The sequence below is a fragment of the Brassica oleracea genome, chromosome C2, assembly GCF_000695525.1.
Source record: "Brassica oleracea var. oleracea cultivar TO1000 chromosome C2, BOL, whole genome shotgun sequence".
In the NCBI taxonomy this organism is placed as follows: Eukaryota; Viridiplantae; Streptophyta; class Magnoliopsida; order Brassicales; family Brassicaceae; genus Brassica; species Brassica oleracea.
In genome coordinates this window covers 47975807-47997968 of record NC_027749.1, presented here as the reverse complement: position 1 = coordinate 47997968, position 22162 = coordinate 47975807, and the positions used below count along the sequence as shown (strand labels likewise).

At 32.3% G+C, this 22162-nt stretch overlaps 3 protein-coding genes across 5 annotated transcripts; 2 read left to right on the top strand and 1 right to left on the bottom strand.

The window, feature by feature from the left end:
• Positions 1-6205: 6205 nt before the first annotated feature.
• LOC106326299 (protein FAM9A-like) lies at positions 6206-6757 on the top strand. The gene has a single exon (XM_013764311.1). It carries the CDS (start codon positions 6258-6260, stop codon positions 6669-6671), a length of 414 nt encoding a protein of 137 aa, XP_013619765.1. The 5' UTR covers positions 6206-6257; the 3' UTR covers positions 6672-6757.
• Positions 6758-13532: 6775 nt separating this feature from the next.
• LOC106324457 lies at positions 13533-13994 on the top strand. The gene is made up of 2 exons (XM_013762419.1): positions 13533-13593; positions 13783-13994. The coding sequence occupies exons 1-2, from the start codon at positions 13533-13535 to the stop codon at positions 13992-13994; spliced, it is 273 nt and encodes a 90-aa protein (XP_013617873.1).
• A 1261-nt stretch (positions 13995-15255) lies between these two features.
• LOC106326670 (GRF1-interacting factor 1-like) lies at positions 15256-17537 on the bottom strand. Of its 3 annotated transcripts, none has more exons than XM_013764586.1 (5): positions 17407-17533; positions 17186-17274; positions 16179-16255; positions 16004-16088; positions 15256-15922 (listed from the first exon to the last, which is right to left on the bottom strand). In XM_013764586.1, exons 2-5 carry the CDS (start codon positions 17264-17266, stop codon positions 15545-15547), a joined length of 621 nt encoding a protein of 206 aa, XP_013620040.1. In that variant the 5' UTR covers positions 17267-17274; positions 17407-17533; the 3' UTR covers positions 15256-15544. The 3 variants fall into 3 exon arrangements, with proteins under 3 accessions (XP_013620040.1, XP_013620041.1, XP_013620042.1); XM_013764587.1 differs by having other exon boundaries at positions 15259-15919; positions 17407-17537; XM_013764588.1 differs by having other exon boundaries at positions 15545-15922; positions 17186-17290; positions 17407-17535.
• Positions 17538-22162: the final 4625 nt, after the last annotated feature.

Here is a 22162-nt window from a genome sequence, read left to right as displayed (position 1 = left end):
AAAATTTTCCAATAATATTATATTTTCTATTCTATAATAGTGTAAATCTATTTTTTACTCTATATATAGAGTATTTTTTTTTTTGCTCACCATTCTATTTTTTATTCTAAAATAGAGTATTAACATCCAACTCTATTATAGAATTACCCTATTTTAGAAGAAAAAATAGAGTAAACCATTGGTGATGGTGGCATATAGCTTCCACAGCTTAGTTACAATGCGAAGCCCAATGGTAAGTCGATAACATATAGGGTTAGATGAGATGATTTATAAGGAGTTAACAAGTGTCACAATTTGGAGCATGCTTCACTGGCGTGGCGCAAGGAGGAGAGACCCAAGTCTACTATAATTTATTGCTAGGGACATTGCTTTCGCGCAAGCGTGGAGTTGTGGATAAAGTTTTTGTTTCATCTCAATATTTGTTAGGGTTATTGTATCTGTGAATTTTGCGTTTTGAGTTGATCATTGTTTTTCAAGTTTTTTATTGTTATAGGGTTAGAGTTGTGATGATGAACTGTGTATGCACTGTTCTCCACTCATGAAGGACTAAAATGTGTTAGTAATGTGATTGATATAGTTCTTGGTATTGCTTCCTGTGTCACTGAGACTTATTGTTTGTTTGTCTTTTTAATTTGTTACTTGTAGTGTTAAGATTATATAAATTATATTAGGGTTGTTGAGAGTACTTTTTTATTTCTGGATATTTTTTTCTCCAGTTTAGTTGTGTAAGTTGTGTGTATTAAGTAATAATTTTTTTATTCTTATTATGTTGGTTATATGTTTTTTTTTATGTTCAAACTTGTTGCTTTTACCGGACCTTTAAAACAAATACATGAAGACTTGTAGAAATAACTATAAAATGAGTGACAATTAGTATTTGAGCCTTAAAATGAATATATGTATTTCTCATAATAAGACAATTGCATTGGCTTGTTGACATTGAGCATGTAAGCTATTTTCATAAGACAAGAGGAGTGAACAGGTGGAGCTGTTGTTGGAGCCTTTGTATCTGTTGGGATTCTCTCTTGTATATGCTGGTGTGGTTGTGTTTGTTTCTTTTTTATTTGATGGATAATATGTAAACAAAAATCGTTGTTAGTTGTATTTATCAGAGTTTGTAACTTACTCTGCTTTTTTATTTAGGTAATTTCACTGATCTTGGTTGTCATCTTCGTCTTCTTTTTAAGCATCTGCGAAAGTAAGTTTTTAAATTGTTAAACAGCTGATCCTATAGTTTGTATTTGTTCAAACCCAAATGCAATATGATAATATACTTGGGAATTGTAGGTTTGTGTTCGCAATCACTTGGAGATTGTCGAACAGTCTAATTTTGACTGGAGATTGATCTCAGGAGCATCCGTGATGGTTTCATCAATAATGGTTAGTGAGATGAAACGAATGAGGAATTGATGATCAGTTATCTTGTACATGCTTGAGCACCTAGCAACCTCAAAATGATCGACTTTCACAATGGAACATGCTTTCAAAGATGGCATGTAATGATTAGCATGTACGACGGGAGTAAACCCATGAATCACAGAATCTGCAAATAATATTATTCAACAAAAAATCAGGAAATCAATTAAAACAATTATGTTAAGTAAGTGTGATAGATCGAAGATTAAATTACCTTTTCATCAAGGAAGAGAACCGTGATTCCCACAAACCTCATGTCTTTCTTGAAGTTCAGGGAATCCTAGAAGCGAGGAAGCCAGCGGCTATGCTCTGACTACTACGACCAAGACGGAGAGACTCGAAGGTTGAGTGACGGACGCCGGAACGCCGGTCTGACGAACTGGAGAGGCAGAAACATTTTCTAAAAGATGGTTAAATCTAAGAGGAATCAATGAGTTTTGTGGAGATGCAGATTGGGTTCATCAAAGATGAGAATCATATATATAGGGTTTACAAAGGGGCTACAAATCAGGAACATTTATGATCAAACGATTTTAAGATGTGGACATGAAGAGTTCACCTGTGAAAAAATAGATTACGAACAGACACACGGCGCAACTCTGTAACTCAGACTTGTTTGAGACAATGATGAAAAGAACTCAAACTCATGTTAAACGACAACAGTTTACAATATGGAAAAACTATAATTGTTGCAAACTTGAGATTTTTTTCATATAACGTGATGAATTCCATTTAAAAATGAAACCCATAACACACTTGTAGGTCCGACCCTCATAGGAAGCCGAAGAAGCAAGAGCTTCCGACCTTCATAAATATATATTAAGTTCGGGTATCAATGTACAAAGTATCTTTTAGCTTAGTGGTATAAATGTTGGTGTTTATATCTCAATAACCCGGGTTCGAACTATGGATTTGACACTTTTTCACACTTTTTAAAAGTGGGATCCACAAAACGTTGACGTGTCGCTGAAGAGTGAGAAAAACTCAACTATTATAGTATAGATTATAGATAGATATACTTAATGAAAAGGTGTTTTGAGCATTTGATGTGAAGATTTAAATAACGATAATTGTTAGTATATTGTAACAAATACTATACTACAACATGAAGAATCATTTTTCTGTTCAAATATAAAATATAAACCAAACCAAATCATATCCCTAAACCCTCTATTAAATTTCAATAATTAATAAATAGTAATAAAAATTATAATATCTTAGACAACTATTAACGGTAATGTTTTACAATATATATCTGTTAGTAGCCATTTTTTTGTTTTTTTTGTCAGCGTAGCCATATTTTGTTTTTTTCACCTAATACCTTAAATAACAGCTGTTTTATTATTGGTTTATATACGAGATTTACTTTTATATTAACCATATTTTGAATAATCATCCTAACAAAATTCTAATAAAACAAGCAAATTTCAGTTATCAAACCAGATTTTTATCTTCAGTTTACGAAATATTTTCACTTTGTTAATATATTGTAGATGGCCAAAAAGGGGATATCAAAAATACTTTCAAATATAGAACTTCATTTATTTCGAAATAAAATGAAAACCTTACATAATTTCATTAGATTTAATTAATTAATAGGCATTAATCTGAATTTTTTGGAAACATATCAATTGATACATACTCTAATAGAATGGCACATGAAGAACATAAGCCAAATCTGATAATATAAAGGCTACCGGGTTTACATATTTGACCTCGAATTGTGTAACCCATTAAAAAAAGTTAAATAATTTGGATGTACTATTAGTTCTTCGGTTTTGGTTAGAGCATTTTGGTTTTTGGTATTTTGGATCTAGAAATATAAGAACCGTTTAAGTATTTAAAAAGTTTGGTGTTTTTTCGAATTTTGATTTGGTTCAGTAACAAAGTCGGAAACCAGCTAATCAACAAAATAAAATTGATTTTTAACGTTAAAACCCCTCAACTATGTTTGTTTTAGGTAAAAACCCTCAAACTAAATATTTAACGTAAAAACCCTCAAACTAACTTTATTTAATAAAGTAAACCCTAACAGGTCATAATTACCAATACTACCGGTAAATCTTTAGTTTAGGGGTTTCTAAATTAAGTAAACATAGTTTAGGGGTTTTACCATTAAAAATCAAAAAAATCAAAATTTTATAATATTATATAAAAATTAGTAACTTAAATTTTCAAAATTATCATTTTTAATTTTTTTTTTTTTGTAAATATATGAGTTTCATGTGTTTTTAACATCAACATTATATATGCATAAATTAAAAATGTAAAAACCGAGAAAATATAACAAAAATTATATAAAGAATTTAGACACAGTAAGACTTTCTTTCCTAACTTCTAGATCATATATATTCCAAGAGCACAAAATACTATGGCGGACATGCTTGCAAGTGGTGCGAGGAGTTCTCTAACAGCTATGTTATATGTCGATTCAATACTTTCGGTTTGGCTTTCTGAATCGCACGGTCTTGTTACTTAGTTCTCGCTTATGTTGTCAAAAAAAGTTACTAATTTTTAAATAATATTATAAAATTTTGATATTTTTTGTTTTAAAAATTTTTAATGGTAAAACCCCTCAACTATGTTTACTTAATGTAGAAACCCCTAAATTAAAGATTTACCGGTAGTAATGGTAATCATGACCTGCTAGGGTTTAATTCATTAAATAACGTTAGGTTGAGGGTTTTTTACCCAAAACAAACTTAGTTGAGGGATTTTAACGTTAAAAATCCAAATAAAATTAAGGCAAATTCAGTCCGGTTCATTTAAAATATAGGACAGAACTTAGGTTCACCCCCTAGGGTGAACCTTTAAATTCACCCCACCCTTTAGGACCAATCAAATTGACACATAAATTATTAAGACTTTTTCTTGGGTTCACCCCCTAGAGTGAACCTTTAGGTTCACCAACCAATAGAAAGTTGTCATTTTAGATCTAGTATCTTTTAATTAAGGAAACAAAATAACTTGCCAAATTATATTATGCTTTTAAAATAAAAAATAAAAAATTAAATAAATAAAAATAACAATAGTTCTAAGAAAAGATTATTTAAAAAAAAAATATTTATTTTTAAGATTTAGAGTTTAGTGTTTAAGATTTATAATTTAGAATTTATCCAAATGTTTAGTGTTTTTCCAAGGGTTTAGGGGTTTACCCAAGGATTTAGGGTTTACCATTTGAGTTTAGGGTTTAGTATTAGAGTTTAGGGTTTAGTGTTTTGTTGACAACATTATTTTTTTTTTGAATTCGTTTTTTATATATTATTTTTATTTATTTTTAAATTTTATTTTGAAAAAATAATATAATTTGCCAAGTTATTTGGTTTACTTAATTAAAAGATACTAGATTTAAAATGACAATTTTCTATTGGTTGGTGAACCTAAAGGTTCACCCTAAGGGGTGAACCCAAGAATAACTCAATTATTAATTAAAAAACATTAAATTAAATAAAAAATAGCTACAAAAAATAAAAACGTTAATTTTAACGACGCTAACGCTTTCAGCTAAACCCTAAACCCTAAATCTTAAATTCTAAATCTTATACCCTAAATTTTAAACCCAAATTCAAACCCCTAAATCCAAACCCTATACCCTAAACCCAAATTATATACCCTAAACCCAAAAACTTAACCATAAATCCAAAAGGTAAATCTTAAACCCAAACCGTAAATCCTAAATTCAAAACCTATACCGTAAACTCAAATCCTAGACTCAAAACCCAAACGGTAAACCCTAAGCTCAAACCCCAAACTTAGATGCTATAGGGTTTGAGTTAAGGTGTACGGTTTGAGTTTAGGATCTAAGACTTGAGTTTAGAGTATAGAGTTTAGGTTTATAGTCTATTTTTTAGGTTTAAGGTATATAATTTGGGTTTAGGGTCTAGGATTAGGGTTTAGGGCTTAGGGTATAGGGTTTGGGTTTAGGGGTTTGGATTTGGGTTTAGAATTTAGGGTATAGAGTTTAGAATTTAAGATTTAGGGTTTAGGGTTTCGCTAGAATTAACATTTTTATCTTTTTTAGCTATTTTTTATTTAATTTAATATTTTTTAATTAATAATCTATGTGTCAATTTGATTGGTTCGAGGTGAATTTAAACCTAAGCCTTGTTCTAAAATATATATATTTAATTTCAAAAGCAAATCCCCGCTTTCCAAACTTGGATCAAAATCTAATAACTATTAATTATAACTACCAAACATATATTCAAGTCCAAGTTGACGAAGGTCAACAACTCTACTCGTTACTCTTCATTATCATTATCCATATTCAAAATTATTCATTAATTATGCTTGCTTGACATTACTACTATTTCTTTATGTGGAACATAAATCATCCCCGAACCGGGTAGACAAAGAACTTCACTTGAAAGACCGAGTAATTTGTTCAAAAAAAAAAAGAAAAAAGAAAGACCGAGTCACTCGCCTCTGGTCAACACTCATTTGGCAACTTTTAAATTTTTATTTGTTTAAATGCTACAACTATTAATGAAAATGTCAACTTTGTTTGAAGCCCTTAAATTTTCATTGCCGCCTCTGAGTAAAAATAATGTTAGCAATCAAGAAATGATAAACTAAAAACACACACAAATTGTATTAAAAGACTGATTTTACTCATGTTCAAACCGAAAAGTACTAACTATTCTTGTACGCTATCTTACTCGGTCAGGATTGGATGAAAGTCAACGCGTTAGTGCCAACACATTAAATAATCAAGTAACAAGTTGTGGATCATGGACCGTGCTTATAAATGTGCTTATGAAACACAAAGAGACCTCAAAGCGCGATTTCATACAAGGCAAAGAAGAAAGAACAAGAAAAAAATCCAAAGAGAGTGAGAAAGGATGGAAAAACAGTTGATTAAAACTATAGGGGCTGCTCACGTTGAACGAGCCATCCGAGAGTCCTCACCGAAAAAAAAGAAGGAAAAATCTCATAAGCATAGAAGAATATTCCACCTCCATCATCACTCTAAGGATGAGAAAGAGGAAGACAAGAAGAAAGATGGATCAAAGAGGGAGAAGATAGCTGCAGCGATGGTTGGTCTCGGAGCCACCCTCAAGAAGATAAAGCATAAGAGTCACCACGGTGGCGGTGGAAAAGAGGAAGGAGGACAAGAGGAGGAGGAAGAAGAAGAAGAAGAAGAAGAAGAAGAAGAGGAGGAGGAGCAGGAGGAAGGAGATGATGGTGGGGATGAAGAAGGGGGAGGCAAGTTTAGTGCTTTCATTTCAATGATCGCCGAAGCATTTGAAGAATAAGTTTTTATCATGTGATTACTTTGTTAAATCTTAATTTGAACTTCCTATCAAATTTTATATTTTTCCTATTCTTTCCAAATCGTTAAATGTGATGGTGAACTTCAAAATGAAAAATTAACAACTTCATTGATCATTTGATTGAATCGATTGATTATACCAAATATGTTTATATATACATATATAGAGGATTAATCAACAAGACATGCCACTTTTCTTACTGAAAAATCAAGCTCAACTAGTGAGAGTTTTTTTTTTCCAAAATCAATTTGATATTTACCTTAGGTGGTTTTGTAAGTTATACACATTCACCCAAACCAATCCAGCTTCCTCTGCTTGATAAATGTTTCCATCAGACACTCGGTCAAGAGAATGTAATGATGCTGGTTGTAGTAAATTTTGTAAGATATTGGTTTGATTCTATTATTTAACATGGGAGGTATTTAGAAAACAGTTTTTCAACTGGTCGATTATTATGTGGCACTCTATATCAATGTGTTCAGTTCTGTTTCTAATGTGTGGAATGTTAAAATGGCAAACTCGTTTTGAAAATCACTAAAACACAAAAAAAAAATTCATAACAACCGCTACTCATTTTGTTACTCTGAGACTATCGATGTAAGTTATGTAACACTTCAATCATTTATTAACATTTTCTTCACGTTAAAATGTGAAATACTATTTATATTTAGATTTATCTAACTTAAACCTAATTAGTAATAAGTGACACAAATCTCTGATAGATTTAGTTAACTATTTTTCTAGCTACAGATATCAGATTTTATTCATTCATAAACACTTATCTCACACACTAATTATGGGAACAACATGGCATAACATTTGGTGGCTATAATACTATTTTAAATTTCATGAATTTCTGCCATAAAACCAATCAGATTTCATAAGACATGTCAGTTAGGACCTCCGAGCCGATCCTTAGTTTTAGAAGCAAAAAAAAATTGGGTTTTTGAGGCTAAGCCTATTTGGGCTTTGGGTATTTTGGGCCTAAGCCCATTTGGACTAGAACCGGTCCGAAAACCCGTAATTTTATAATTTAACTTAAATATTATCATTCTTGAATCAAAACCATTATTATTATTGACATATTATTTTAATAATTTCATAATCTAATAAAGAAAATATAAAATTTGTTAATGCACTTTATTGTTTGATCATTACAAGTGTCACATTTTAAATTTTGCAAATGTACATTCTTCTTTTATGTACGACATTTTTTTTAAATACAAAGTATGAAACGTTTGATTATGTTTATCATAGATTTTGTTTCTTATATATTTAATTTTAATTTATTTTTGATTATTTAAATCTTATTAAATTTGGTTTGTTTATAATATGTTTTTAAAGCATACGAAAAAGTAAAATATTTTTGATAAAAAAGAAAAGTTTAAACTCACTTTATATTTTAAAACTAAAAAATGAAACAATATTTTTTTTAATGAAAACTCACATGTATTAAAACGATGGAAGTAACAATGACCAATTATTTTTTGAAAAGTCCAAAAAAACCCGAAAAGCCCTATAGTCGTACAAAGGCCAGACCCAAAATATTTCTGGGCCGGGCTGTGCTCAAATATCAATAGGCTTAGCGGGTTTGGGCCGGACCGAGCCAGCCCGAATTGACACCCCTAGATTTCATTCATTCGTTAACAAACAAAACTTAGGTTGACCCCTAAGGTGAACCTTTAAATTCACCTCTAAGGTGAACTTTTAAATTCACTGCTCCTCTTATTACCAATCAAAATGCCACATACACTAATAATAAAATACATTATTTTTTAAAAAAGAAATTTAAAATATTTGAAAAAAAATAATGACGCTCATTTTAATGACGCTGACGCTAACGTCATTAACTAAACCCTAAATCTTAAATTCTAAACCCTAATCCTTAAATCTAAACCCTAAACCCTAAATTCTAAACCCAAACTCTAAACTCTAAACCCAAACCCTAGACCTTAAACTCAAACCCTAGATCCTAAACATAAATCTAGACTCTAAACCCAAATCTTAAATCCTAACGAAATAACATCAACATTAACCCAAACCTTTAGGATATAGGATTTCGGTTCAGAGTTTACGATTTGAGTTTAGGGTGTAGGGATTAGGTTTGGATATATGGTTTGAGTTTAGAGTCTATGATTTGGGTTTAAGATATAGGGTTTGGGTTTAGGGTTTACAGTTTGGGTTTAGGGTTTATGATTTGGGTTTAGGATATAGGGTTTGGGTTTAATGTTTACAATTTGGGTTTAGAGTTTAGGGTATAATTTAAAGTTTATGATTTAGTTAGTGGCGTTAGCATCATTAAAATTGGTGTTATTATTATTATTTCAATTATTTTAGATTTTTTTAAATAAAATTAATCTATTTTATTATTAATTTAGATGGTATTTTGATTGGTAATATGAGAAAAGGTGAATTTAGAGGTTCATCTTAGGGGTGAACCCAATTATTTTTCTTCGTTAACCCATTTTCGTAGTTATCTTTAATAGCCACAAATGAAAACCTTAAAAACTTTGAATACTTTGTGGTTTTTTTTTGGGTCACATAATACTTTGTGGTTAAGACATGCTTATTGTAGTCACAATAAGAATCGCATGTATTTTTTATTGCCACGGACGCAATTTGTGGCTGTATGTTCTTTTTGGTTTTTCTCTATATAAATCACAGTCACATCAACTATAGTTCTTTTCAGATTCGTTAACCGTTTGCCTCGTAGCATTGGCAAAAATAAATGGTGGATATCTATCATCTATGAAAGTTCTTTCAAGAAGCTTTCGTGAAACTACTTAAAAGCTTTTGAAACTTTAAAGCAAAAAGAGTCGACTCTTTAAGCAAAAAAAAAAAAAAGAGTCGACTCTGGTTTTTTTTTTGAGAAATAACATACTAATTAAAGCTGAAGGAAGACAAGTGTGTGAACAACGGAGAAAGCTTCAAAAGGATCACAGGATACGTGGGTACGAGCTACATGTACGACTTGAAGATTCGTCGACGAGACTTGATCATCACATCGAGAGATTCTCGGTGAATAGAAGACGAGTTGGTTTGGTCTTCGAGAGACGCGTGATCGAAAAGCATAAGACAGGCGATTCACTGGGCCTGGTGGAGATTGTAGTAATTGGGCCTCAATTTTAAATCCTAGCCCAATAAGGAACCTGCACAAAAGCAAAGAAACGTTAGTTTCCTTTTTTCTCATTCAAGGTCGGTCAATATGTTTCCAAATTAATGTGGAAAAGGAAAATTTATGACTTGAGTTACAAGGGACGATGAATATGTGAGTATAAAAGGAGAGGCCATAGGTAGAGATTCATATCATTCCATAAGAAACTAACGAGAGACAAAGAGAGGGTGTTCTTGTTGTTCTAGAGCACAAAGTTGGATTCAAATCCTAACACAAAGAGAAAGAGAGTGAGAAAGGATGGAGAAACAGTTGCATAAAACTACGGAGGCTGCTCACGTTGAACAAGCCATCAGAGAGTCCTCACCGGAAAAAGAGAAGGAAAAATCACAAAAGCATAGAGGAATATTCCACCTCCATCATCACTCTAAGGATGAGAAAGAGGAAGACAAGAAGAAAGATGGATCAAAGAGGGAGAAGATAGCTGCAGCGATGGTTGGTCTCGGAGCTACACTCAAGAAGATCAACCTCGGAGCTACACTCAAGAAGATGAAGCATAAGGGTCACCACGGTGGCTGTGGAAAAGAGGAAGGGGGACAAGAGGAGGAGGAAGAAGAAGAAGATGACGGTGGAGATGAAGATGACGGTGGAAAAGAGGAAGACAAGAAGAAAGATGGATCAAAGAGAGAGAAGATAGCTGCAGCGGTGGTTGGTCTTGGAGCCAAACTCAAGAAGATGAAGCATAAGGGCCACCACGGTGGTGGTGGAAAAGAGGAAGGAGGACAAGAAGAGGAGGAGGAAGAAGAAGAAGAGGAGGAGCAGGAGGAAGGAGATGACGGTGGGGATGAAGAAGGGGGAGGCAAGTTTAGTGCTTTTATTTCAGTGATCGCCGAAGCATTTGAAGAATAAGATTTAATCATGTGATTACTTTGTTGTATCTTAATTTGAACTTCCTATCAAATTATATATTTTTCCTATTCTTTCCAAATTGTTAAATGTGATGGTGAACTACAAAATGGAAAATTTACAACTTCATTGCTTGAATCGATTGATTATACCAAATATGTTTATATATACATATATAGAGGACTGATTGATCAACAGGACATGCCACTTTTCTTACTGAAAAATCAAGCCCAACTAGTGCGATTTTTTTCCAAAATCAAAAAATCAATTTGATATTTTACCTTAGGTGGTTTGGTAAGTGATACATCAACCCAAACCAATTCAGCTTCCTCTGCTTGATAACTATTTCCATCAGACACTCGGTCTAAGAGAATGTAATGATGCTGGTTGTAGTAAATTTTGTAAGATATTGGTTTACTGATTCTATTATTTAACATGGGAGGAATTTAGAAAACATTTTTTCAACGGTCGATTACTATGTGGCAATCTACATCAATATGTTTAGTTATGTTTCTAATGCGTGGAATGCAGGGGGGAAGCTAGGTTAGAGACAATGGGTGCACGTGCACCCACTATATTTTAGATGTTTAGTGTTTTACTTAGGACATATAAGTTGAAAGTAGCTAAGTTGGGAGTGATGCACCGATAGATTTCAATCTCCCTTCTGCTCTACTTTTTCAATAATTTTATTAAAATTTTAATATATGCTATTTGTTTGGCACCCAGTCAAAATAAAGTCTGGCTTCGCCCCTGGTGGAATGTTAAAATGGCAAATTTGTTTTGAAAACCACTAAAACTATTAGAAGATCTCGGTGATTATTAGATAGAATATATTTCCATGTAACTATTAGGAAAGTTAACATTAATATATAAGTTATATTTTCTACTCTATTATGTAAAGATAATGTATTTGTATAAGAAATATGATAGCCAGCTATCTTGAGTATTGGCCACCATATGGATGACCATGTAAAGTAAAGAAATACACACTCAACTACACGAAGTATATGGTATGCATGTTAACATTCTTGAACTTTTTATTGTTATGTAGCCAACATTATTAGCTTAATTTAATTAGTAGGAAATCGTCACATGGATGTCGGAGATGGTAATGTCGTGTGGTTAGCCGTTTGGTTAGTTTAAAACCGACCCATACGACCCAATTAAAATAAAACCCAGCCTATTTTTAAGAGAAGAGTGTTATTGGGCGACAATTAAAACTTCACATCGACCCAAATTAAAAAAAAAAATCCGACACAACCCAATCAAATATGATCTAAACCGAGTGCTTCATTCTTCTTCATCCTCAACGTCGAAGAAAACCAGATACCCAAAATCAAAACAAATCAAAGTGGAGGGACACCATTCCACAGAGCTAAACATGTAAGATTCACTTAACCCATTAGAGACATGTTTGGTTTTTGCTCGATTGTGAGATGAGATCTGAGTAATTGACCGGTCGTTTGATAGATAGATCTAAAATCGGGGTCATCAAGAACACAATGGGAACAAAGGTTATCGTGGTTTCAAATTGTGTGCTTGTCGGTTGCCAAAAAATATTTTCACGGCTTGGACATACAAGAATTTAGGTCCAAGGTTCTTTCGGTGCGAATTATACAGGGTGTAGATCGAACAAATAATTTTTGGGATGTTTTACTAGTAATGGGATGGGTTGTAACATGTTTTATTGCGTCATTAGGAAGAAGGAAATAAGCATTGTTCTTACTGCGAGTGGCTTGATGAAGAAGAAGTCAATGGTTGGCCAAAGAGGGTTTTGCTTGAAGCACGAAATGAAATCCAAGAGAAGAAGAAATAGATAAGTTAACTAATTGTCACTGTCAATTTTCTTCGTATGGAATTGGAGCAGCAGAAGGTGGAGAAACCATGTTGCAATAATGGAGATGAAGAGAACAAACGACTGGGTCGGGTTTTTTTAATTTTGGCCAGGTGAATCAGTTTAGAACTAACCAAACATCTAATCATACGGTGTTACCATCACTGACGTCCACGTGGCGATTTCTGACTAATTAAATTAAGCTAATGATGTTGGCTACATAACAACATAAAGTTCATGGATGTTTGTATGCATAACATATACTTCGTGTAGTTGAACGTGCATTTTTTTACTTTGCATGGTCAGCCATGTATTGACCGATACTTTAAGTAGCTGGCTATCATTTTTCCATTTGTATAAATAAACCAATTTACTAAGTTAATAAGATGAGAGAAACTATTACACTACTTAGGTTTCCTCCAAAGTTGACATGGTATCAGAACCATAGATCCAATTCCTGTAGGCTACAGTGTTTGCTATTTTTGTTTTGCTTTTCCAAAGGATTTTAGTTAAGTAATGTTTTCTTTCAGTTTGAAGTTTTATCTACTACTTCTTTCACTTCATGACAACGAGTTTTGATTATTATAGTTATGTTTTCTTCTGCTGTGATTTATTTTTTTATGGTTTTGCTATTATAAAAAAAAAGACGTTGCTCTTACTACAAAGAGGACGACGTCCAGTTTCATTATTATTACTACGGATTATGAGTATGGATCTTTGACGGTCCGTTCATATTCACTTGTGAAATATTTTTCTCAGATCTTCATGTGATTATCTATCTACTACAAATCTGATGGTGGTCACAAAGATCATTGAAGATTGAAGATTCCGATGGATATATACGGATCCGACGGAGTGATGTTTTGATGATGTTGTTGTGTACTTTGAGCATGAGTCAGAGGGTTCGTTCAGTTCACTTGGTAACATGAGACGATGAAGACACACAACTACAACAGTATTTTCATTGATTGATGACTGTGGCGGGGTATAAATGCTATTGATGACCGTGGGGTATAAACACCATCAAGATGATTTGATGATTGTCCAATCTCGTACGTGTTATCAAGTATGAGCTTGCGGAAGAGTATTATGAGATTTTGGTGATTACAAGATCACTTAGAATATATTTCCATGTAACTATTAGGAAAATTAGCATTAATGTATAAGTTGGATTTCCTATTCTATTATGTAAAGACAAGTTATGTATTTGTATATATAAACTCATTTGCTGAGTTAATAAGATGGATCAAAGAGACAAAAGATAGCTGCAGCGATGTTTGGTCTTGGAGCCACCCTCAAGAAGATGAAGCATAAGGGCCACCGCAGAGGTGTTGGAAAAGAGGAAGGAGGACAAGAGGAGGAGGAAGAAGAAGGAGATGATGGTGGGGATGAAGAAGGGGGATGCATGTTTAGTGCTTTCATTTCAATGATCGCCGAAGCATTTGAAGAATAAGATTTTATCATGTGGTTACTTTGTTGTATCTTAATTTGAACTTCCTATCAAATTTTATATTTTTTCCTATTTTTCCAAATTGTTAAATGTGATGGTGAATTACAAAATGGAAAATTAACGACTTCATTGATTATACCAAATATGTTTATATACATTTAGAGAGGATTAATCAACAAGACATGCCACTTTTCTTACTGAAAAATCAACCTCAACTACTGAGAATTTTTTCCAAAATCGATTTGATATTTACCTTAGGTGGTTTGGTAAGTGATACATCAACCCAAACCAGTTCAGCTTCCTCTACTTGATAAATGTTTTCTTCAGACACTCGGTCTAAGAGAATGTAGTGATGCTGGTTGTAGTGAGTTTCTTAAGATATTGGCTTACTGATTCTATTATTTAACATGGGAGGTATTTAGAAAACAATTTTTCAGCTGGTCGATGATTATGTGGCAATCTATATCAATGTGTTTAGTTCTATTTTCTAACGTGTGGAATGTAAATGGCAAAATTTGTTTTGAAAATCACTAAAACACACACACAATTATAACAATAGGTACTCAGTTTGTTAATTTCGGGACTGTCGATGTAAAACTTCATCCATTTATTAACATTTTATTAAACGTGATAGAAGTACCATTTAAATTTAGATTTATCACGAACTTTCAACTTAAACTGAGTTAGTGATAAATAACACAAAATCTCTTAAATATTTAGTTAACTATTTTTCTAGCTACGGATATCATAATTGTTTTCATTCATAAACACCTCTCTCACACATTAATTGTGGGAAAAACATGGCATAACATTGGGTGGCTAATGGCTATAATAGTATTTTAAATTTCATAAATTTCTAACATAAAACCAATCAGACTTCATTCATTCACCAACCAATTTTGGTAGTTAACTTTAATAGCCACAAATGAAAACCTTAAAATCTTTGAATAATTTTTGGTTAATACATGCTTATCATAGTCACAACATGTAGTTTGTGATTGCCACGTACACAATCTATGGCTGTATGTTTTTTTTAGTTTTCCACGTCAACTATAATTCTTTTCACATCTGTTAAGTAACCACGTTTGCCCCCTAGCATTGGCAAAAATAAATGGTGGATATCTATGAAAGTTTTTTTCAAGAAGATCAATTTTGCTTTTCTAAATCTCATTTTCAAAAATTCTTAACTCGTTTGCTTGAAAGCTACATTCATTGGGAAAATGTTTTTTTTATTCGAATAAATTTTAAAAGCTTTTTGAAACCACTTAAAAGCTTCTGAGACTTTAAAGCAAAAAGACTCGACTCAGGATTCTTTCTTAAGAAATAACATACTAAGATTACGAGACAACTTTAGAGCGAGCAGATTTACATGGTACACTACCACGAAAGAGTTCACTTTTTTAGGGCACAAACATAGAGAAAAAAAAAACACAAAAGGGTAAATATGACTTCTTTGCTTCTTCAGCAAGCAACTTAACAAACTTCAAACTCTCTTACTGTTACTACTTCTGCTGCTGCTACTTCATCATTCCAATTCCTTGTGCCACACTCTTTCAGTTCCCATCATCTGATGACTTCAAGTAAAGGGTTTCTCCACCATCCCCTGAGCTTCCTCCTCTACCTTCACCACTTCCCATTTCCAGCTTCCCACGACCAAACTCATGAAACCCACCAGCCTCTCCCTGAAGGATATGGAGACCGCTGCTTCCTCCTCCACTGCTTGAGCTCATCCCGAGCTGGCTGTGGTGCAATTGCGATTGCTGAAATGTTGTATAAGGCTGTTGCTGCTGCTGCTGAGCATACAACATTGAAGATCGAGCCGCCATTAGAGACTGCTGAGTCATCTGCTGCTGTTGAGTTGCTTGTTGCTGTTGCAAATAGTGGGACCCTCCTTCTCCCTCAACCAACCCACCACCAGCAGATCCATACTGCTATGTATACAGACAAACAATGCCAATGAGTTTTTTTTTTTTCATTTTGAGACAGCAAATGTGAAAACTTTTCTGATTTACCTGGCTATGCATGCTTGGAGGTTGAGGCTGAGAATCTGCAATTGCAGCTAAGTACATTAAGTTGCGTTGAAGCTTTGCCTGGTTCCTGTAAAATATTATGGTTAACCATAATATAGACCTATTAATTATCAACAAAACACAAATGAAATCAAGGAGGTTATGTTTTTGCTCTTACTCGGCACACTCGCTGAGCTTTCCAGAGTTTTGAGATTCAACTATCTTCAGAATCAACGATTTGTTCTCGTCCAAGTACTACAGATTTAAAATATTAAATACATCATCATTAGAGAGTAATGGTACAAACAGAACCGGTTAACAACATTTTATCTTTTCTTTGTTGGTATAAAGACATAGAAAACACAAAGGAGACCCCAGTACTTTAGATTCCGACTTATCAAAAGACAAAAACGTTGAAAAATCACAAAAGCGTATAAAAGATTTTCTTTATAAAGATTTGAGGACCACAACGTTAGATTAGGACCAGATGTCGTTCGGACCACAAAGTATATCTGGTCATGCAAGCAAAAAAAAGGAACACTTGGGACTGCAAATACACATAGATCTAGTGATAACAATCTAATCAGGACCACCACATTCACATAAATGGCTTTGTGGTTTTTGCCATCAATGAACATCCAGAACCCGAAAACTTAAGACAAAGAAAGTGAGAAATGTGAACAATACGATTTGTCTGTTTTGACACATTAGTTTCGTTACATGTTTCAAGAACTCAAAACAACTCCACCTTAAAAGTGTTTCTTCATATAGAGAATCTCTTCAACCATTATACCTCGAAAATATTAGGTTTAATTAATAATTTTAAAGCTTGTCCGGTTTAGATAAATGATTTCTGTCTAAAGCGGCAAAAAAGAGATGTAAATGATGAACCGAATCTCTCTGGAAAAGGAAAAAAACTTGAATCAATGGTAAAAAGAAATAGAAGTTGATGCAAAATACAGAAGATCAGACACATGAAACAACATAACCTAATACTCAAAGTTTGAGTTTGGTTTCACCCTTGAGAAAACAATCACTTAAATATGTTGTAAGAGAGCAAAATAAAAGGGCCTCTCAGGATTCTTGCAAGCGAGATTTCATCACTCTCGTTCATTTAAAATTCAAAGAAACATAAATAATAAAGAAAGAGATGATAAAATAGAAGTAGCAGAAGAAGAACAAAACCTGCTGAATATGATCAGAGGTGACATTGTTGGGGTAGTAACCAGCCATCATGGGCTGCATCTGCATCAGGTGCTGTTGCATTTCTTTTGCTATATTATATAAAACCTGATTATTGTTATTTATTTTTATATATGTTGCAAAATTGTTTTATAGACAGAACCCCCACCACTAAATTCAAAGAAACAAGGAAAGCCACCCAGAGAGAGAGAGAGATATTAAACCTTTTGTATCTGATGTCTCTCTATCACGCAGACTTCTTCTGTATATGGAAAACTCTTAACTATTGAAGATGTATATCTCTGTGTGTGTTTGTCATATCGCTTTCTCTCCTCCACAAAAGTTGTTCTGCGTTAAAAGACTGAGAGAGACAGTGAAGTCTCTTAAATAGAGAGTTAAAGAGGGAGAGGTGAGAGAAAGAAAGAGTCTTTTTCTCTTTTTCTTGGGTTTTGGGGTTTGGTTTTGTTGGTTTCTCTGTGTCTCATCCTATCTTTGTCCCTGGGAAGAAGAGGTCTCACGTGACGATCGAGTCATGCTTATTATAGAGACGTGAGACCTTTACATACACTCCATAAACATGTGCATCCTTGATTTCTGTATTACTTTGAAGTTTGAACCCTTAGCTATAGTGAGCTACCACTAAAAACATATAGTGAGCTTCTTATTTTATCAAAGACCTTCTCTAAACAAGACTATTTAGCTAAAACATATAGTGAGCTTACTTTTTTTAACTGAGTAGTGAGCTTCTTACTCCTTCCTATATTTTTGGTTTTGAACTATACACTTAAAAAGCCAAAGCAAATCATTCCATACGTAATATACGGTTTTGTTTAGTATGCATGTCTTGGAGTTTTTTTCAAATAAGTATTTTTTTTCCATTTTATATTAAAAATATTTTTATCCCCCAAAAAATTAATGTTATTATAACTTATGAATGCAAAAATTTTAGTTATGAAATAAGGATATATTCACTATTTCGAAGAAGAAAATATATACTCATCTTTGTGGAATGTGGATATACTTAATAGATACATTATTTTTGTCAATGTTGTGAATATATACATTACTTATAACAAAATATATAAAATAGATGAAGTTACAATTTTTTTATTAAATCAGATTGTATAGTCAGTGGTTTATGCAATTCATAAAAATATCTATTAAGTTACTAATTTTATACTACTAAATTTGAAGCTAAACCAAGATATAATATTTTTTCCATTGGACTTATTTTTTTAAAAAAAATTAAAAGTAAAGACAATATACGTCCGAATGTCAACCTCCTAACCAAAACATTAAACACTGCCGGTACCACCACTAATACCTTGGTTTGAAATTTAGATACTGATGACGTTTGACTAGAGGATCTCTAAAGTTTTTGAAATGCTCTGGTAAGAAAATTTAATAATTATTTTAGAGTTGATTGATATAAAAGTACCTCTCATTATTATATTTTGTTCGAACTCTTGAAGTAAGTTTTGATGGTCGGTAAATAAAAATAAAAAGATTTAACAACTAAATTATCTTTGGGTGGTTTTATTAATCTCACGTAAAGGCCTCTAGTAGATGTAGTTAAATATAAATTAACATCTTATTCGTTGATACCAAAAATAGATCCGAGATATTCCTTCTGCATATATGAACCACGGAAGCTCTACTTTTAATGTTTATCTGTTTAATATTAGCACCCAAAACTATAGTAATTGCCAATGAACATTAAATTAATCTGCAAGGATAAGTGAATTGTTTTGTTTTCCCGATTAATTATGCCTATAAACTTATAAAGAGATAATAACTACAGCAATAGTATCTTCACGCTATTAAAAGCTGTATTTAATTTAGTATTTAGAATGAATTAAATTAAGATGACCAATATATATATTTGGGTGAAATATATATATAACCAACTTTAAATATCAATCAAAAGCAAGATATAAATTCATTCTTGTCGTTAGCTTCATTTTTCTGGAGTTCTTGTATTCGTTGTTCTACCAGTCAGAACAATGTTATGATCGAGGTTTACTAACAATCGGACGAATAATACCAAGGCGACGGGTGAAACTTTGAACAAAACCGTTTTATTAAAGCGAGGACGGAAAATAAACGAGAAAGACAAGACACATTTTACATGCAAACGGCTATAACAACTTAACTCGGATGTGTCAAACATGTGACGTCCACGTCTATTTTATGTCTTTTCTCGCCTAAAATTTGGCAAGTTTTGTTAATTGTCGGTTTATAAAAAACTAATGAGAAATGCCTAATGGCAAGTGACAGTACTATTGTGTTTCAGTTTCTAAAGAAAACAAACAAATCCACCTAATTTTTTTCTTTTCTTTTCATATACCAAGTTAGTGTTTTATAGCATTTAGATATATCTTTACCAAATGTTAGATTCTATATCGGACAAGAAATCCATGCAAACGTGCTCTGTATTGATACTAATATCTCCTTTTCAACACTAATATTTCAAAAATGTTATGGAAATAAAACCTTGATTTCCACCTACCAACAATTTATCCATCTCTTGTTTACAAAGAAAGCGAGAGAAGACAATGTATACATCTCTATATATGGTTACTGGCTGACAAACGTCCACCATGATCTTTTTTTTTGGGGCAACTGTCCACCATGATCTTAATGTGATACATTCGGCGGTCACTCTGAAATGTGTATAGATTGAAGTAATATAATCATGATTTTGTTGAAGTGGAAATAGCTTACCTTTTTTCAAAGTTTTTATGGAAGAAAATTCTTAGGTTCGAGTCACCAACTGAATAAGACCAAAATTATTTTAAAAATGTCATATGTTTTCATAAATACAAAATTACTTAGAGAAGATAGGAAAATCCAGAAAAACAATTCAGAAACGATGGATGAAATAATAAAAATCATAGCCGAAAGAAAAACATATGAAATTACTAAACGTAAGGAATACGAAAACATAGGAAACTAAATTAAACATAAGGAATACCTTGTAGTAACGTGTTTTTTTGTTTGTTTCTTGACGTCACTTGAATTTATAAGTTTGGCTCCTCATACACATTATATATATTAGTGGCTTTTCGTTGGTCTGTTCGTATGGCCAGCTTTAGACGAATATGTAAATTATAGCTTATTATAAAGCTTTTTCTTAATTTTTTCAGAAACATTTAAGAACTAGTTGAAGCCTTAAGTTAAAAAAAAAGAATTAGTTGAAGCCTAAATACAAAACCATATAGTTTAAAGATTAATAATTCATATATATATATATATATATATATCAACGTAGAAACCTTGTGGCTATTATTTGGTCTAGTCCTGCTTTCTTCTCGCATTTTTGTGGATATATGAGAAAGCTTCAAAAGCATGACTACGTATTTCAGAGTTCTTGAAAGTTAAGGCTCATAGTGGTGACCAGAAAGAAAAAAAAACTAAAAATATCAGTAGTTTTAATATTTTTATGATTTGACAATAAATGAAGCGAGACTACTACCAAACCCAACCCAATATGCTTATAGTGTTTGACGGCTGCAAACGTTAGTAACAAAATAAAGACGACCTTGTGATTCCTGTTACACACAATATTGGATTTATGATATTCCCATTCCTGAGACACGAGGTTTTATAATTGTGTCGCGCACAATATTGAATTTATGATATTCGTTCGTAGTTCTATTTGTCAAAAATACAAGAAAGTTTAAAAATATTTTGCTTCCCATTCAAAACCTATGTATGTGAGAAATGGAGGATCAATAATTAAGGAATTGGGTCCCAAGAGCTCACATGATCTCTGAAAGTCATGTCCAATCCATCTCTCAAAATTTGCAATAAGGTAGTCCACAAAACTTCTTTTTTCTTTGTTCTTAGCGCCAAGACTCCTCTTTAAAAGTTGATGTTAGAATACGATTCCTAGTGTTCCATAAAAACGATTCCTAAAAACTATTCCAAAATAATAAATATACAAAGTTACAAACGACTACTTATCCAGTGGCACTACTCCCAACTTCGAATTCTTGCATGCGATGTATTTGGACAGAAAAGAATCGGTATGTGAGATTTACTGAACCCCTCAAAACCAAAATTATATACATATAATATGATAAATAAAAAATTCATGCACACGTACTTTAAATATATCTTTAGCATCGATAAAATATATGCTATACAAAATTCAGTAAAGCGATATTCTACTTTAATTATAAACTTGTGTTATTTAATTTAATTTTATTTGTTATTATAAAAATGCTATCGTAAGATATTTGATTCGATAGATAACGTTAGTGTTTGTTAAGTTAAAAAAAACATTAGTGTTTGTTACAAAGAAAAAGACATTCACTACAAAAAAAGAGATAGATTAGATCACCTAAATTGTATCACAAAATTAAGTGATTCTATTTTAAATTACTTATTTGTAAGTGATACCAATATATATAATTTAGCATCACTTGTAAAAATTGATATGTTTATTAAATTATTTGACATCATTTACATAAAGCGATACATTTCTTATATAATTGGTATCACTTCTAAACAAATGATTCTATGTTTTACAATTATATCAATTAAATAAATGTTGTAGTTATTTTCTTTGTTGCCATCACTTATTAAATACTATAAAATATAAATCAATAAAAACTGATGCTAATAGAAATACGTATATATATACCATGAGATAATTTTTTTATTAATAATATACATGTGATAAAAAGTTAAATTGATATTTATCTTAAAAGGTAAAGTAAAATAAATATTAATTTGTGTTAAGAAAAATAAAATAGGTTTAGCCGTCGTTCAACATTCACGATCAGAACTAATTTGCAGCTTTTGATCACCTTCCTCTCAAATTAGCTTTTGATAAAAGAGTTATAGTGCTAGTAATAAGAGGCAGCTTGATTAAGAAGTAAATTTCCTATACAGATGGTTGACATGCGTTTTTTTTTTAATTTAAATGTTTCTTGCACTACAAGAAAACACACCGAATTCCGACGGAGGTTCCGA